Source organism: Peromyscus leucopus, chromosome 15 (genome assembly GCF_004664715.2).
Source record: "Peromyscus leucopus breed LL Stock chromosome 15, UCI_PerLeu_2.1, whole genome shotgun sequence".
Lineage (NCBI taxonomy): Eukaryota > Metazoa > Chordata > Mammalia > Rodentia > Cricetidae > Peromyscus > Peromyscus leucopus.
The window spans coordinates 13,096,272-13,114,210 of NC_051076.1; the positions used below are offsets into that span (position 1 = coordinate 13,096,272).

At 47.2% G+C, this 17,939-nt stretch overlaps 1 protein-coding gene across 1 annotated transcript; it reads right to left on the reverse strand.

The window, feature by feature from the left end:
* Positions 1–2,957: 2,957 nt before the first annotated feature.
* Slc30a10 (solute carrier family 30 member 10) lies at positions 2,958–17,685 on the reverse strand. Its single transcript, XM_028858352.2, has 4 exons — positions 15,860–17,685; positions 15,088–15,165; positions 9,056–9,295; positions 2,958–7,720 (listed from the first exon to the last, which is right to left on the reverse strand). Exons 1-4 carry the CDS (start codon positions 16,476–16,478, stop codon positions 7,254–7,256), a joined length of 1,404 nt encoding a protein of 467 aa, XP_028714185.1. The 5' UTR covers positions 16,479–17,685; the 3' UTR covers positions 2,958–7,253.
* Between the last annotated feature and the right edge of the window lie 254 nt (positions 17,686–17,939).

Sequence of the window (17,939 nt, forward strand, 5' to 3'; positions counted from 1 at the left end):
GAGCAAAGGCCTGTTATCAAGAACCTTGGCTCACATTACCAAGCAGGAGCCTGAACCTTACTTACAACTATCCTTTGGATTCCCCTCTTGCCAAGCTGCCCTATGGTGAGTGTTGAACACTAGTCCCACTTGTTTAACCCAGGCATGTTCCTGGAGTGACTGGCTGAAGGGCCTTGCCAGCGTGGAGGTCCGCCAGATTGAGATGAAGTGTTTTGTGCCCCTGACTTGGAAGCCTGGGTTCATTAACTGCATCGGGAATCTGTTAAAGGTGTCCCGAGTCTGGCTGGGAAGGAGAGGCAGCTAGGCTTGAGCCCTGGTATCTCCTGGAAGCTCAGCAGCATGCCGTGCATTTTGATCTCCTAGGAATAAGCTCCCCTGAATGTCTCTGGCGTGTGATCAGGTCTGCATTTCTTTGATTATTGCCCTCCACCTTAGGGAACTTAAACTCTCATTGCAAACCAGGCGAGTAACTCAATCCCTGCCGGTAATCCCAGCACTTTCGGTGAGCAGAGGCAGGAAGATCAGGAATTCAAGGTCATTTGGGGCTCCGTCTTGAGCGTGAGGCCAACCTAAGCTATTTGAGACCTGTCCCCTGGATAAACAAATAATTGATTGGTTAATCAAATATCTAATTGAGTATCGGTCTATGTGAAATGTGTTGGCGTTGCCACTGTGAGCAGTGAGTTAAAAATAAGGATCATTATATGTCTGCGGTTTTACTTACTAAGGTTAGGGCTTTAAAGAGACCGAAGCTCCACAAGGAAGCTCTCCCACCCTGGCCATTTTCAGTCACACTCTCACAAGGAAGAGGAGATGCTCTGCCCCTTCACACAGAAGGTGAAGGTGAGGTCTGAGGAGTTTGTGTGTCCTCTGACGTGGTGCTCCTGATGGTCAGAAAGGTAATGTGAAAGCGCTGGGATTTAATCCCAGGTGGAATGCTCACACCCTCTACTTTCATAGCACATCCTTGAGAACACGTTAATTGTCTAAATAATATTTCTCCTATATAGTCTCCCACAACCCAAGTTCAACGGTACCATGTGAGTCCTGTCAGGTCTCTCCACCTAGGATGTGCCAGTGAGTGCAAGTTTTTTTTATACTGAAAGCGAAAGCCATACCACAAGTATTAAATAAACATCGCTCCTTCCTACAACGTTGTGTTGCTTTCTTTCTGAATGACTTTGAGGATAGGAATATGGCCACAGCCAGCCCTCGGGCGTGATCACCTGGGGGTGGGGAGAACCCAGGTCCCTGACAGTGATAAGAGGCTTGCTTGCTCTTGTGACCCGCGCCCAGCCTGTGTTGAGGCCCCTCTCTGGAAAGACACAGCTAAAGATTCGGAGTCCCATGCAAATTTACTTTTGGTAGAGCCAATGTGAGGGTTTTTTGTTTGTTTGTTTGTTTGTTTGTTTTTGGCTTTAGATCAGCCATCCTTCTCCCGGCCCTGACACATCGTAGTGAAAAAACAGGCAACGGGAAGGGCTCTTGCCTCACAACAGACAAGACATGGCTCTGCTTCCACACACAGGGCGAGTCTCAGAATCATGAGCAGGAGGTCAAGGGCTGAAGTCTGTAGTCCACAGCGGGGCCAAAGTCACAGCTGACACAGAGGAGGAAGCACAGAGAGGAAGCAATGTGGGGAATGCCTGTTTCTATTGGACGTGTGTTTGCCTGCAGGTATGCGTGATACGCGTGTGTGGTGTGCAGCACCTGCGACCAGAAGAGTGGGGCGTATCTCGGGGAACCGGAGTTCCAGGAGGTTGTAAGCCTCCAGAGGGGTGCTGGCAACCTGCAAGAGCAGCAAGAGCCCTTGGTTGCTGAGCCATCTCTCGAACCCTGGTCACGGCGATTGAAAAGGTGAACTGTCTTTTTGGCATGCAGGCAGCAGGCCACAATGTCACACCCAGTCCACGTGAGACGACATTTCCTAACTCGTTACCCTCTCACACACCAGAGTTCTTCAGGTCTCTGGGTGATGCTTATCAACTGAAGGGGAAGAGGGGCCCTCAGCACTGACGAAGGAAAGTCGGGTGAATGCACGGTGGCTTTAGGGTGTCTGGGGCCTCTGTGAACAGCTGGAAGGCAGTCCTCCGTCACTGTGAACAGAGCTCAGAGTGCAGGGTGGGTTCATGTCAGGCAAGACACTCCTCAAAAGAATGCAGACCTTTGTGTATTGAGTGCTGGTTTGTGTGTGTGTGTGTGTGTGTGTGTGTGTGTGTGTGTGTGTGTGTATGTGTGCGTGTGTTTATGTGTGTATGTGTGTGTTTGTGCATGTGTTTATGTATGTGTGTGTTTATGTGTTTCTGTGTTTGTGTGTATGTTTATGTGTTTCTCTATGTGTGTGTATATGTGTGTGTGTTTAGGCCAGTGGTCAATGTCAAGTGTCTTCCTCAATCATTCTCCACTTTATTTTTTAAGACACAATCTCCCACTTGGGAGAATCTTCCTCAAATCCCATGTGTCGATGTATCATTCCCAGCCTGTTATGAACTGGAAGGTACTAGAAATATTAAGAGGTGGGGCCTACAGATTCCCCAGCTCTGGGGTAAGCCAGTCAAGCAAAGAGTGAGGACGTGGCTCCACTCCTCTTTTTGCCTCCCAGCTATGAGGTGAGAAGTGATTGGGCACCACCACAGACTCCCAGCACGATGTGCTGTCTCATCCGCAGGCTCCCAGACAGCAGGGCCCATTGTTCATGGACCAGAACCTCCAAAACTCCGACCGAGATGAGAAGTGGTCTCTCTATAAGATGACTATCTCAGGTACCTGTTACAGTGATGGAAAACCAATAGACAAGGCCTGCGATGCTGCAGGAAGTCATGGGGAGCCAGAGTATAAAAAGACTAGCCAGTCGTGAAAACCAGACCTGGGTGTTATTAAGTAATGAATTAGCCACCCCACCCCACCCCCCAAAAAAAGCCCGAATTAGCCACCACAAATGACAAAGACTCCACAAGTTCAGCTGCTTCAAGTTGTCTGTTTAATTCCACAAAAACATTTCATTTACAGCACCATTGAACATTTTTCACCTGCAACAGGTAAGTATATGTACATCGTTGTGGGGGATTCACGTGCAATTAGCAAGGAGTTACTGAAACTCTTCACCTTAACCTTTTAACAATTCCCCCACCCCCCCGAAATGTGACAGTTACACGTTGGCAGACGTGCCCTTGAGAATAAAAGGAGGATTTTAAGCAACAAAACTCCACAATACTGTAACATAACCTCAGGCCTCCAGAAGGGATGGCTCTCCCTTGACAATCATTTTTTTTTTTTTCTAGATTATACTCATTACATTTCAGAGTAGGTTCAGTGCCTGGCCCGAAGCTTAGCAAAGAAAGTTCCATGTAAATAAGAAAGGTCTGGGGTGGGGGTGGGGTGATTAGGGGAGAGGAAGTGTCGGAAAACAACAGAGCTGCTCCACATTCTAAGAACATTTTATACATTGAGGATTCTTGTCTGGCACAAGTTCGGTTTAAGAAACTCCTTTCCTGGCTGGCTTGATAACCTTGTTCCCACTCAAGGTCACTCGGCTGGAAATAAGCTCAGAAGCACAAAAAGGTGACAAGGTCACGCAAGGACAGGGCGATAGAGAAGGCACACGTCAGCCCGTGATCTCTAATGGAATGCAAAACCCAAATCAAAGTGTGACCAAACTGAAACCTCATGGAGAAAGGCTAGCCTCAAACTCACTGAGGCTAACTTGAACTGCTTGGCTTGGGTTACCACATGCTTGGCTCTTGGGGTGGTTCAGCCATTGAGTGGATGCCCACGTAGCAAGGCTCTGGCTGGTTTCTAGCCTCGGCACAACAAATGAAATACTTTTTAAAATATTGCTTGTAAACAGTGAATCCTAATCCAAGAGTGGTGGTGAATGCCTATAACCCCTGGATTCAGGAGGCTGAGGCTGTGGGATGGAGAGTTTGGGGCCAATCTGGGATACAGGGTAGTGAATCCTGCGGAATGGATGATACTAAAAACATTGTTGGACTTGGGGTGGGGAAGGGTCCATCAATACTGTTCAAACACAGTTACAGCTAGTAGTTGAGAAGTAGGAAGGGACACAAAACTTCTCCCCAGGGATGTCTAGAGGAATTCTGAGTTGTCATAGGTTGGGGAGATGATTTGGGATCTGGGATTAGAAGCCAATGTTGCCACTAAATAACATGCAATACCTAATATGGTCTAAAACACCCAACTCAGAACGCCAGCGTGTCAAGGTGGAGACACCCTGACAAAGACAATCACGCACTCCATTGAATCTTCGAGTGCCTAATTTATAGGGCATGTGCGCACACGCGCAATGGCAATTGGCAGCCCTGTGGGTGTTTGAATAACCAAATGTCAAGAAACAAAGATCCCAATTTTTAAAACTGAGATTAGAAGATAGGAAATGAAACAAAGGGATCGGTTCCTATAACTGGCGCTGAAGTGCTGGAAGGAAGTGATGTGTTATCCATAGAGAACCAAAGACAAGAGAGCAAGGAAAATACCCGAAGGATAGAGGACAAGTTGGCACGCAGGACACCTAGTCCTGACGCCCCGCAGAGGGTGTAATGAATGTTATAAAGAAGTCTGTGAGGCTGGGGCTATAGCTCAAGAGTCGAGCGTTTGCCTGGAAACCTTGGAGGCCCTGACATTGGTTGGTCACCACCACGTTAGTGGGGAAATGAAGAAGACAAGCAGGATGGAAGGAAGGGCAGGCAGGAGGGCTGGAGCTCGGGGTTCTAGGAGCAACCGAAGCATGCAGGAACACGAACTGAGTGTCACCGTTTGCCTAAGCTCAAAGAAAGTGTGTTGTCTTGTCCACCAGATGCATATCTGATTGCTGATTCAGGAGGGGAAAATATCATGCACTGCCCTCAGAGAATAAAAAAAAAAAGACAATCAATGGTCCAGGAAACCCTAAGCAAAAATACCACACATCCAGGGCTGGCGGTGTTGAATACAATCATGTAGCAGAAACATTGCATCCTCTTGACTTGTTTGCACATTATTAAATGTACTTTGGCTGTCTTCAAAAAGCCATATATCATACTGGCTTCTGTCTATAATTTGCTATGCAAGCATCAATCAAGATCAATTTTCTCAGGTTATGTTTAATTATGTCAGAATTAAATGTATTTTCTTTCCAGAAAAATACTTCAGAGATTAAAGATTGTTATTTACATGCAAACTAGAATACATTCCTTTAGCTAGTAGCAGGAAAGCTGTAAAATTTTAGTTTCTCCTTTAATAATAAGGCAGTGATATGAATTCAGATTTTTAAGTTAGAGACAAATTTCTATTTTGGCTTCAACTAAGGCATTAAACAGTGTTTATGTGGAGGAATTTGCTCACACATCACCATGCTGGGTTCCTAGGGAATCCACTAGTCTGTTACATTTGATGCCCAAAGTAGAAATTTTGTCTTTGCTCCAGCTTATAAAGTGCATATATCTAACACAAAAACTTCTAGTAATTAGAAAGGTTTTAGATAGTTTTCTATTTACTTAAGGATGATTGATCTAACCAACTTAAAAGGAACAAAGAAGTTCCTATATTCCTGACCATAGCTGCCCAACAACCTCCAAATTTAAGACTAATAGCTAAAGAACAAGCAAACAAACAAAAAACTGAGTCTCACTATTTTGCCTGGACTCGCAGGTTCAAGTGACTCTCCTTCCTCAACTTCCTGAGTAGCTGGGGCTACAGGCATATGCCACTACACCCAGGAAAGACGGTTTCTTTAAAATGGTGTTTGCACTGAAAACTCTGGGTGCCATTTCTGTGACCATTCCCACTTCTGATGAGTCCTGTGTAGTTTCTCAATACGGCCAAAGCTGACAGCCTAGGACAAGATAACTTTCCATCAGCCTTGGAGCTGCTCAAACTCCATGCTGGCTCCCTCAGTCAGGCATCCCACGTCATACCTATGAGGCTTTGATTAAACAAGGATGCCCAAACAAGGTAAGGTGTTAAACACATGACAGACATTTCTGCACTTTCTCCTACCAATACAGTTCTGTTATGTGTCTGAATCAAATCATAAACAATTTATTTGAACTTGGTAACATGGGTCACAGACATAAAACTCTAAGTGCCATCAAACACATTAAAAGCAGCAATCAAATTACTTTTCATTTCTCGATTGGATACAACTTTTCCATACAGTTACTAGTTGGCAACTATAATAAATACTTTAAAATATACCTAATTAAAGCAAAGGCAGGCTAGCTTATTCATTAAGCAGGAATGAATATTTTTCCTGTCCCTGGAATATTCATCTCCCCCTGGTCAATACTACATGGATCAATGTGATCGTAAAGAGAAGACTGTGGGGAAATCTGGACAAGAAAATCATTATCAGAACAATAAGCGCCAACAATCCTACCTGGAGACACTCAGAAATGGTAAATAAGTAAATAAGAAAGTAGAAGTCTGTCCCCACACTTCTGAGTGTAATGAATGTGTTACATGATTAAACATCAGCAACACATCACAGCTCAGCTTAGCTCTCAGCAGAAAGTAAACGGTAGCCACCTTACACCTCACAGAATGAAGAGATGGTCTAGAACCTATTTTCCCCTCCACGCCAGTAAAGTCTACCTCCTCTAATGTGTTGAGAGCATTTTCTGCCTTAAGAGGCTTTCTGTTTGTCCACCTTAACAACTAAGCATTTTGTATTTTTTATTAGGTGTCTGTTTCTCATGGTCCAAGAATGGACCTAACAATATATATTTCTGAAGTGCCACAGATAGCCGACTTCCATCTTTTATGATCTTTGAGGGGAAGAGAGGAAAATATAGTTCATGTGCCTCAATTTTTTTCCTACTCATTTAAGCTTTGAGCTCATTTGAGAGTCAGCTAGAAATTCTAAACAGTTTGAAAACAAGGGCCATAGTGCATCTCTGTAACAGAGCAGTTCCTTAGCACACATGAGCCCTCTGTTCAATTCCCCAGCACCACTAGACAAGACTGACTTTCAGTCCTGTGCCATAGTTACTGAGTCCCAGCCTTCAACATCCCTGATACACACGCTAGTGAAGTCTGCTTGAGGAAACCCACGTTCACACTAAAATTGTCGCAGGGAAGCATGAGACGCCCAGGGTAATGGAAAGGGGTGACCGCATGAAAATCAGCAGGCTTGTTCCACGAACATCCCAAACATCTGATCCCTACTGACAGGGTACACACCAACAAAGCTCTTTCCACAAGCAGAGCTGGCGACCCAAAGTGCCTGTCCAGTCAGTCTGGTTTTGTGTGGAAACCCACTAAAAATGAGTACTGTTTTCACAATGATGTTCCTCTTGAGTCTTGCCAAGAGTCTGTCCCTGTTCCCTCGGACAGCCATCTGAAGCCATATCAATGGCCACCTCCTGAGCATCTAGATGGGGTCCACCATTGTGTTCTGCACAGCCATTAACGAGAGCCAGGGGCAGCGTCCCCGGGGGACAGCACAGTTTCTTGGCACAGCTCTGGGAGATGCAGGGGACACTGCAGGTCAGCAAGAAGTCCTTCTGCTCCAGGGCTTCCTTCAAGTCCACCATTTCGAACTGGACGGTCACACTGTGGATTCCAGCATGGTGAAAGATCTCTCGGATTTTTCTGCTGGCATCCTGGTACTCCGCGCCCTTCTGGTACTTGACATGCAGGGTAGCGATGATCTTCCCACTTATCAGTTCCCAGATGTGCACTTCGTGAACACTGCTAATTCCAGGCACGCTAGAGAGCTTGCTCACTACAACAGACAGGAGCAGACAAGAGCCAATAGTGAGAGCTGGAATAGAAGCCTGAGAGGGGCCTGCATGACTAACCATGCCCACCAAGGCTGTGTGTTTATCACAGCCCACAGAAGAAGAACTGTCCCTCAAGGGTTCATTTTCCCATAACCACCCTTCCCTCTGATTTTCTACACCACACAGTGTTAGCCTATAAGTAACTTAAGAGCCTGAGGCAAAAAGACTGCAAGTTCAAGACCAGTAAGTTCTGAAGCAGCCTGGGCTACATCTACATGTGCATAATCTGTTCCAAGATAGCCTGTTCTACATAGCAAGTTCCATGCCAGTCAGGTCAACATAGGGAGACCCTATCTCAGTTTAGATAGATAGCTAGATAGACAGACAGACAGATAGATAGATCATACATACATACATACATACATACATACATACATGCATGCATACATACATACATAGACAAGTAGATGATAGATAGGCAGATAGATAGGAGATACATAGATACATAGATTATAGATAGATGAGTGATAAATAGGTAATTGATAGATGATAAATAGATATGTAGATGATACAGAGATAAATAGATATGTAGATGAAATTGATTGATAGATCAATAGATGAATAGATAGATGATAGAGATAGGTAGGTATGTAGATAGATGATAGATAGATAGACAGACAGATAGATAGGCAGACAGGCAGACAGACAGCAAGATGGGCTAGTTTAGCAGCATGGATCATAAGCACTTACCAGAATGCTACTTCTAAGCATATATTCAAAGTCTCTGAAACCTTTTCCCTCTGAGGCACATAACTGAGGGGAGACTCTGACTTCTATGTGAGCAAAGAAAATAAGAAGACTTCACTCTAGACTGAGGAAGGGCCCTTTAACACAGCCTTTTTACATTGTAATGTGCCACCAAGTAACTTCCCAACCCATGAATGTCAACTAACTGAAAGGCATTATCTATACCATGAATGACTCATCTTTTGGGGGGGAGGTATAAAGGTATATATTAAAAAGATGGTTAAAAAAAAATCTAGGTCTTGCAGAGTGGCTTTAGTAGAATTAAAACACATCCTTGTCGTGAGGTCAAACCGCCCAGCAGTGCGTTTTGGCCAATCTTTACATTCTCAGAATCATGCTACGAAGGACCTTTGGTTCTTGGAGCTGTGAATTATCATCCCAGTCTGCAAGACACATGAAACATGCCCCCATCACATGAAGATCTAGAGTGCTCCAGAAAACACCAATCAAGCAATGCTCTGTGATCATAACCCTCTGGATCGAGCGATGTTAAAGTGTTGGTGGTCCCCATCCGCATGCAGTCTACTTACTCAGCTCTTCCATGTTAACTCCTTTGGGGACCATCTGCAACAGGATGACAGCAGTCTCCTTGATCAGTGGGAAAGCAGATGACAAGATAATGATGACCATGATAACAGTCAAGCTGGGGTCAATGTAGCACTGCCAGTTACACGGGTCTTCGCGTCTCAGGGGATGGACATAGAATATGATGGCCGTGATGACCACGACCACGGACCCCAAGGCATCTCCCATCACATGCAAGAGAACACCTGTCAGGAAGGAAGGCAGACCAGTGAATCCCAGAGCCAAGTGTTGGAGCCACATGATGACCCGTGATCTGAGCTCACAGATGTTCGCTGATGCTTTTTGTTAGAGCACTGAGTAGGTCAGAACTTTTTAAAACAAGCCCAGTGTGTGATATACACCTATGATCTCAGCATTCGGAGGCTGAGGCAGGAGGACAGCCTAGGCTACAGAGTGAGACCATCTTAAACAAAATAACAATAGCAATGACTCAGAAAGCAAAATTTCGGGCCAGGACCACGTGGTGGTTCAAGCTAATGGGGGCACCTGTTACCTGGGGTTGGTTCCCAGGACCCACGTGTAGAGTAAGATGGCCTGTGGCCTCTAACTTCCACATGCATACCCACACATTTGTGCCGCTCGCTCTCTCTCTCTCTCTCTCTCTCTCTCTCTCTCTCTCTCTCTCTCTCTCTCTCTCTCTCTCTCACACACACACACACACATACACGCACACAAATGTAATGAAAATGATTTTAAAGGTAAATGATATAATTATATTTTAACTTTCAAAAACTTTTTTTTTTTGAGACAGGGTTTCTCTGTGTAGTTTTGGTGCCTGTCCTGAATCTTGCTCTGTAGACTAGGCTGGCCTTGAACTCACAGAGATCTGCCTGGCTCTGCCTCCCGAGTGCTGGGATTAAAGGTGTGTGCTGCCACCACCCAGCTTCAGAAAACATTTTTTTTAATTAAAAATAAAGAAAGAAAGAAAAATAAACCCAGGACCCAGAGAGCCCAGGAAGAGGAACAACCTGAGCTAGCTATCACTCGCTGTATCACCAGCCAATACTGCCACATCACTGTCCCCCACCACCCATCAAAGGGCATCATGATGGGAAACAAAGCTGAGCAAATGATGTGTTGTTCTTTCAGACACGCATCTGACATTAAATTCTTTTAAACTTTTGTTTCATTTTGCATTAGAGAAAAAGTCTCACGGTGTAGCCCCGGCTGGCCTCCAACTCCAAATCTTCCAGCTTCAGCATCCCAGTGCTGGGACTGAGGCATGCCACACCGTGCCTGGTTTCAAAGTTTGCGTCCTTATTACAGTCCATGAGACAGGTATGGGGTGGGGCTCCCCTCTGAGTCCCTTATGAGCTCAGCGTGATGGAGGTCCCATCATCGTTTCTTGATGTTTTCATGGTTACAGTGGCGGGTTGGAACCCAGCATCTCACCCATGCCAGGCAAGCATTCTGCCCGGGGTACAGTTTCAGACAGCACTATGGACATCAAGAGTGGTTCTTTTGGGTCTCTGGCTCCCCTCAACCCCAACCCACTCCCCCTTTTCATGGTGCTCAGTTTAAGAAGGTCTAACAGCAGGGATGCTGATGAAGTTCCCTCTGAATAAAAAGCCATTTGTCACAATCACGTAAAATTAAAACTTTGTGTGTAAGGGTTAAAGCTGTATGTTCTGAAGGTCTCAGCCAATTAATTGAACATGAACAAAACATGAAAAACATGAACAAAAATTTAAAAAACTATGAAACTGCCCAGGCCATAAAGGCAGAGAAAAGGCCAGCCAGCACCTGATACTTTACAGAAGCAGTGGGGGACCCAGCAGGACAGTGTTGGAGGTAGGTGGTGTGTCGGGCCAACAGTGCTGCTGGACACAGGGTATTTGGCTCTAAAAGAGGGTGTGGTGGAACATGCTTTTAATTCCAGAAATGTGGAAGCATAGGCAGACAGATATCTGTGAGTCACAGGCCAGCCAAGGTTACATAGGAAGACCCAGTAAAATAAAATAGAGTGCTGAATTTCTGTTATATATGATCAGAAATACAGGGAGCAAAACCAGCCAATGAAGTCATCGAGAGAACCAGTAAGCTTGAGCATATTTAGATGGGGACTCTGGTCAGGGTGCATGAACTTCGAGAGCTCATAGTGGGATTAAAATACACCCAGTACGCCCACCCACCCACCACCACCAGCAAGCCAGTCCTCATGGGAAGGAAGGAGCTAAACTTGAAGAAAACAGTCTCTTAGAAGAAATAGAAACAGCAAAACATACGGCACAGGAAAGAACCACATGTCAAACAGTGCTAACAGAAACCAGAGGAAAAGGGAGAGGCAGGAGGGAGGCCCGCCCCTCAAGATCCACCTGAGATTCCCTCTCCACTCTACAAAGGGGGAAATTGAGGCACTGAACGGCTAAGCCACTTGACCAAGATCACACAACCAGCAAAGCCAAGTGAGCATTTGAACAAGATTGCCTGGGTGATTTGAATGCACATAGGCGTTGTTAAAGGACTGTTCTAGAAGAAAATATATAGTGAATGAAGGTCTGCCTGGTCACCCCAGGTATCCAAAAAGTTCACTCAGTAGAACTGGTAACGATTCCAATTGCTAATTGCTTGCTCATGGATGAGACTTGAATAGTCTGACCTGGAAGGTGTTTGAATTGAGCTGCTCACACATCCTAGCCTCTGAGGGACACCCTTGGTAAATGGCATTGTCCCCATGCCTTTTTTATGGAGTGGTTACTTAAAGCAACAGAACACTGATTCAATATGTACAGGAGACAGTCCCACTTTCTAGCTCTCTGTCTCCCATCCTCCCAGCCCCTTTTCCCAGCCACAGGAAAGAAAATTCAGAACCTTCCCAGAAGGTTGCCCTACCCACCTGTTCCCCTGACACAAGCTAAGGAAGCCTTTGCTTTCTTGGTGACAGGACCAAATGTCACTGTCCAAAGAGGATAAACCTACTGTCTCCTGCTTATTCTTAGGGTCACTATCTCAGGACTCAGCCTCATTTAAATGTAATGGGGGGGGTCACACCCTCACTTCCTAGAGGCAGATAGTGGAGGCTCAAAGACACGCAGCCAGAGGGGAAAGCTGGAGCAGCAGCTTGGGCCTGTAAGCCCAGCACTCAGGACTTTAAGGAGAACCCCAGCTAGCTGCAAGGCCAAGCTGGACTACAGAGTGGGAATCTCTTGAGAACGGCCACAGCAGAGCGTGAGGGGAGGATGGATGCCTCTAAGCCTGGATAGAGGGCTGCCGCATCCTGTCCTACACAAGCTCCAGTTCCCACCCCAGGTTTCCCACGCTTGGCCACTGAGAATCCCACACAACAGCAGCTCCCACACTTCTGGTCCCCACAGCCTACACTAAAAGTTTTGTGTTGCATCCCAGCCCACATGGAGATACAAGTTGAAGCAAAAATAAATAAATAAATAAATAAATAAAATAAAATAAAATAAACAAACCCCATCCTTATGATGTATTTCTCTTTTCTATTCTGTTTCAGTCTATCCTAATGGTGTCTAAACTCTGCTAAGCAGAATTAGGGCCCAAACTATCATGAACTTCAGCTGATTTAAAAAAAAAAAAAAAAAAAAAAGCTGTGGATGGGGAAAAGATTCTAAGTGTAGAGTGTGTATGTAGCATGCACAAAGCCATAGGTTCAAGCCCCAACACCAACAATACAACACAACTGTTTGAAATCATTAACACTAAAGGTACCCCCTTGTCTCTCCGTATACACATAACATGTATCTTCAGTGCTGGGATAAACTCAGGATCTACAACAATCCAGGCGAACACCCTACCACAAAGCCTCACCCCCACCTGATAACATCTTGTTTCCTAGTCAAACAAAGTGTGAAGAAGGAGTGTCCACTGTCTTGAGAACACAGTTCCCTGGCAAGATGGGAAGAAAAAGTTTCATTTTAACTGAAAAATAAAAATTGAACATGTTGAGGACTGTTTTGACTTGTTTGGGGGAAATGCTGGTTTTGGTCATTTCTTTCCTTTATCTGTTTCGACACAGGGCCTGACTAGATTGTCGGGGTGGCCTCCAGTTCATGCTTCTGGAGTGCTCAGGTGACGGTTCCGTACCACCAAGCCAAGCTCCCTGTGCTATTCTGATAGGTGTACATCCTATGCAATATTAAGTCAAATATCTAGTCCTCTGAACCTTGCTTTCTTTTCCTTTTCTTTATGGTAAAAATTAAAAAAAAAAATATTCCAAGCCTTTTCTTCTAGCTTTTCTGAAAGGTACAGTAGTACCTGGCTGCTGTCACAGTCGCCCACTGAGTGAAGGCACACAGGCCAGACTCTGAGCTGGGTGTGTCAGTGACATTTTGGGGAAGGGGTTTTCTTGATGAGAACACTGTGGAGTGAAGGGGGGTTCCTGAGGAGGAGAGTGAGTGCAGCAGGCAGCTCCAGGAGAACACTGTCACACGGGCAGGATTCCAGGGAGGCTGTGAGTGGAAGATGCTTTATAGGGGAAGAGAGAGGTAGCCTCTGCTACTTCCTAGTTTGGCAACTCTGGCTGATTGCCCTGCCCCCCACCAGCTGCCTGCAGTGGCACACACCTACAGTGCTGTGGTGCGGCTCCCATGCACCCTGCTATGAACAGAGGACTCAACAGTCGGTACCCATCCGATCTCCACACATCAGTGTCACATGAGTGCTATACTTGCAGCTTATTTTAACTGGTTATGATTTGTTTGTTTTTTCCACCTTTAGCAAAATCACAGTCAACACCAAGCATAGTGGTAAATATGCTGTAATTCCAGCAGTGAGGGAGCTAAGAAAGGAGGATTGCCACAAGTTCACGGTCAACCTGTGCTACATATTGAGTATCAGGCCAGCCATGGTTATATAAGAGTACCCTGTCTCAAAACAAACAAATCATAGCCAGTTAAAATAAGCTGTAATGGGACTTTGGGTATGGACCAAAGGTACAACATGTGTTTAACATGTACAAGGCCCTGGGTTCCATCCCCAGCAACACACACACACACACACACACACACACACACACACACACACACAATCTTCTTAAATAAATAGGATGCATTGTATGTCAGTAGTATTCATGAAAGTAGAAAACCAAGTATAGCAGTCATGTGACATTGATGTGTGGAGATCAGATCAGACCAACCTGTCCCTGAGTGGTAGAGTTCATGAGAACATGATGCTGATGTATGGGAATCAGGAGAACAAGACACATATGTGAAGATCAGCAGAACATGACATATGTGTGAAGATCAGCAGAACATGACACTCATACGTGGACATCAGGAGACATGACACTGATATATGGAGATCAGTAGAAAATGACATTGACGTATAGGGATTAGGAGAACTTGATACATATGTGGATTTAAGAAGATCATGACATATATGTAGCGTTTAGGAGAACATTGTATTGCTATGTGGGGATCAGGAGAACATGGCATTCACATGTGGAGATCAGGAGAACATTTCACTGATAATGTGGAGGTCAAGAGAACATGCTATGATTGATATGTGGACATCAGGAGAACATGTTACATGTGTGGATATGAGAATAACATGACATGTGGAAGTCAAGAGAACACATCCTTGATATGTGGGATCAGGAGAACATGATACATATATCGAGCTCAGGAGAACAATTCACTGATAATGTGGAGGTCAGGAGACGAGGACACTCATGTTTGATACTCAGGGGGATGCAACACTCTTATGTGGAATTTAGGAGACCATGACACTGACATGTGGGGATCAGTGGAACATGACACAATATGTGTAACCCAGAAGAACATGCAGCAGGCAGCTGTGGCGTGGCTTAATTAGAGCAAAGATAAATCATTAGCAACTAGTTTTTCCCTCAGAATCAATGCAATGATTAGGCAAGAGAAGAGGGTCATAGTCTGCAGGTAACTGACCTACTTTCCAACAAACTGTTGCCTTACTAAAGCCGGACTTTCTGTCACCGTTGCAGCGCGCCATGAACTACGGGAAAGGGTCCGCAGCGAATCCAGAGACAACCTACCTCTGATGTTCAGTGCTTCAGACTTTTTCTCTTTTTTCGTCGTCTCCTCTGGCTCATTCTGGGTGTTCAGGGAATCACCTGCATTCAAAGAAGAAACCTTGTGTTGTGTATAAGTTCTACAAACAAAAAGAACCAGTGAACTCAAAATGCAGTTTGGTTATTTTCAATTCCTCTTAGCCTACGGGAGTCCCCACCTCTCCCACACTCAGCCCAGACGGGTCAACCCAGAGGAAGCCCGCGGTCCACCCTTGGACTTCACACACACTTTTCAAATTTAAAACGGGACAAGTATAAGCCCACACCTGCCCCCCAAATCCACACCGCCCAAGGGGCAGAGGAGAGCCCTGACATTGATTTGTCAAGGGAGGAAACAGTCCAGATAGCACCGGAGAGGGGAGGGATAGGGAGTGCTCTCTATTGCCCAATAGTAAGAATTGATTTCCAAGATCAATACTGCCACAAGGAGAGGGGAGAGGATAAGGACTGCGGGGTCAAGGAGGAAAGGAGGGAGGGAGAAATGGGGGAGATGGGGAGAAAGAAGGCCGAGAAGGGAGAAGGGAGAGAAGGAGGGAGGGGAGGAAGGAAAGTTAAGTTACAAGAGGGGCAGAACAGGCTACGAAGAGGATTTCTTTTTTTTTTTTTTAAATCAGTCAGGAAACAAAAGGAGCAAGAGAGAGTGGATGAGAAAAAGGGACCAGATGCCTGGGGCAGGATGGAGGATGGAGGGAAGGACAAAGCGGTCCCAGTCCGGAAGGATGCAACTGAAAGGCACCTGCTACATTCGAGAACACGGTCGCGCCCTCCTGCAGCTTTCTTCCGGCCGAGGCCCCCCGGAGAGTCACTACTGCATCTGAGCCGGGGGCTGTGGCTGCCGCAGCCCCTTGGGGGCTCCCCAAAGCGCCGCAAGGGTCCCCCTGGGGCGGCGGTGGCGGAGGACGGGTCCGGCGCCGCCGCCGCGTGCAGACCGCAAAGCAGGCTCCGCAGTCCTGGAAGATGAGCAGCCCCACCACGTTGACTGCCAGCCCCAGGGTGCCCACGATGAGCACCAGCTCGGGATCGTCGATGCGCTCGGGCCTCGCGAGGCGCAGCACGGCCTCCACGAAGATGGTGAAGCAGAGCGCGGTGAGGAAGACCGCGTTGCTGAGCGCGCCCACCACCTCGGCCCGAGCATAGCCGTAGGTGGCGCCGGAGCCGCGGGTACCACGCCGCGCGATGTAGCCCGAGCCCAGGCCCACGCACAGGGAGATCAGGTCAGACAGCATGTTGAACGAGTCCGAGAGCAGCGCGATGGAGTTGCCCAGGTACCCCGACACCAGCTCCGCCACGAAGAAGGCCACGGTGAGCACCAACATGAACAGCAGCCGGCACGTCTTGCCGGAGTAGCGGCCCATCTCTGCAGCCCGCAGCGCCCCGCAACAGGTGGGGGGTTAGAGCCCACCTCCCGCCGCAGGCCCGCCCTGCCCCGCCGGGGCCTTTTGTACAGCCAGCTCGCGCCCGCGCGGCCAGAGTCGGCAGGAGTGGCCCCGGTATCGCAAAGGCCACCTCCCGGGGCCCCTGCCCCTCCTCCCTCGCCGCCCAAGCCTGACTTGGCAGGTGGCCACCGGCCTGTGTCTCCTTCTAGGACTGGGTTGGAGAGGAGAGCCGCCGGGAGGAGGGGCGCATCGGGGTGCCAATCTTCTTAGATTCCCCACCTCCGCCCTCACGGAGAGGCGGGATGGTCCCCCCACCTCCTCCAGCTCTCCCCAAGCCCACGCCGCCGGGCCACTACAGATCTGTGAATGCCGCTGATAAGGACCTGGGCTGCAGTGGGAGTGATCGCTGCACACCCGTGCCTACGTGCCCAGACGCGCGAGTTGCAGGGCAGATTCCATATGAGCTGGTGGGGCCAATTGCCCTTCAAGGCGTTTCCTGCTTTTCCTTTGGTTAAATGGTATCTCATTCCTCACTTAACAACCCCCGCCCCTCCCAATCCTGCTCCCACCGTCAAAGCTCTTTATCCTCTCTTCCTCTTCACAAAGTGAGGATCGGTTCTGTTACTCCCTCGTGGCGTAGTATTCCCCCTCTCCTCTTTGGGGGATCTCCATGTTGATCTTTCTGCAGAGGAGCGAAAGGCGGGCAGCCCCGGGGGGCACGGCTGCCACAGCACTGTAAGCATAAGTGAGGAGAGCTGGTGCAGCACCCCAAGGCCTGGACACGGTGGAAGATACAAGTCCCTTGGCCATCGAAGAAGCCAGGCTTAGTCTCCTTTCCTAATATGCCGGAAAGAATTTCTACTGACTCCATAGATGATCCGATGTTCCTAGTTCAATTGATTGACCCAAATCGTTCCTTCCAAAGAGGCCCGCTTCCAAATGACAGTCACTCCAAGGGAACGTGTCCAGGACATTCCACACAGCAGCTCCTTCAGAAAGGTTGCTGTTGGTCACTTCAGCGGGAGGTGGGCGGAGAACCTTGTGCCTCACTCTCATTGTATGAAGGGTCTGAAGGCTAAGCAGGGTAACCTCCTCCGTGTCTCCCCATAAGCTTTCACCACCCCACCAAGAAAAATGCAGCGGTTTGGAGCTTGAAAGATGAATACGATGCCTCCCGCAAAACAAAGCCACCAGCAAGTCATAGTAGCGCAGGTCTTAACTCTACTGTTCCAGAGGGTTAGCTTGAGACTGGAATCCACTAGCAAAACATTTAACTTAGAAATAATTTGGGTTAAATTTGTTGCTACAGCTTACACAAGTGGAAGCCAGAGGACAACTTTGGGGACTCGACTCTCTCCTTCCCCGTGGTGGTTAGTCTCGAACTCGGATCATCAGGCTTGGTGCCAAACACCTTTGTCTGCTGAACCATCTTTCCAGCCC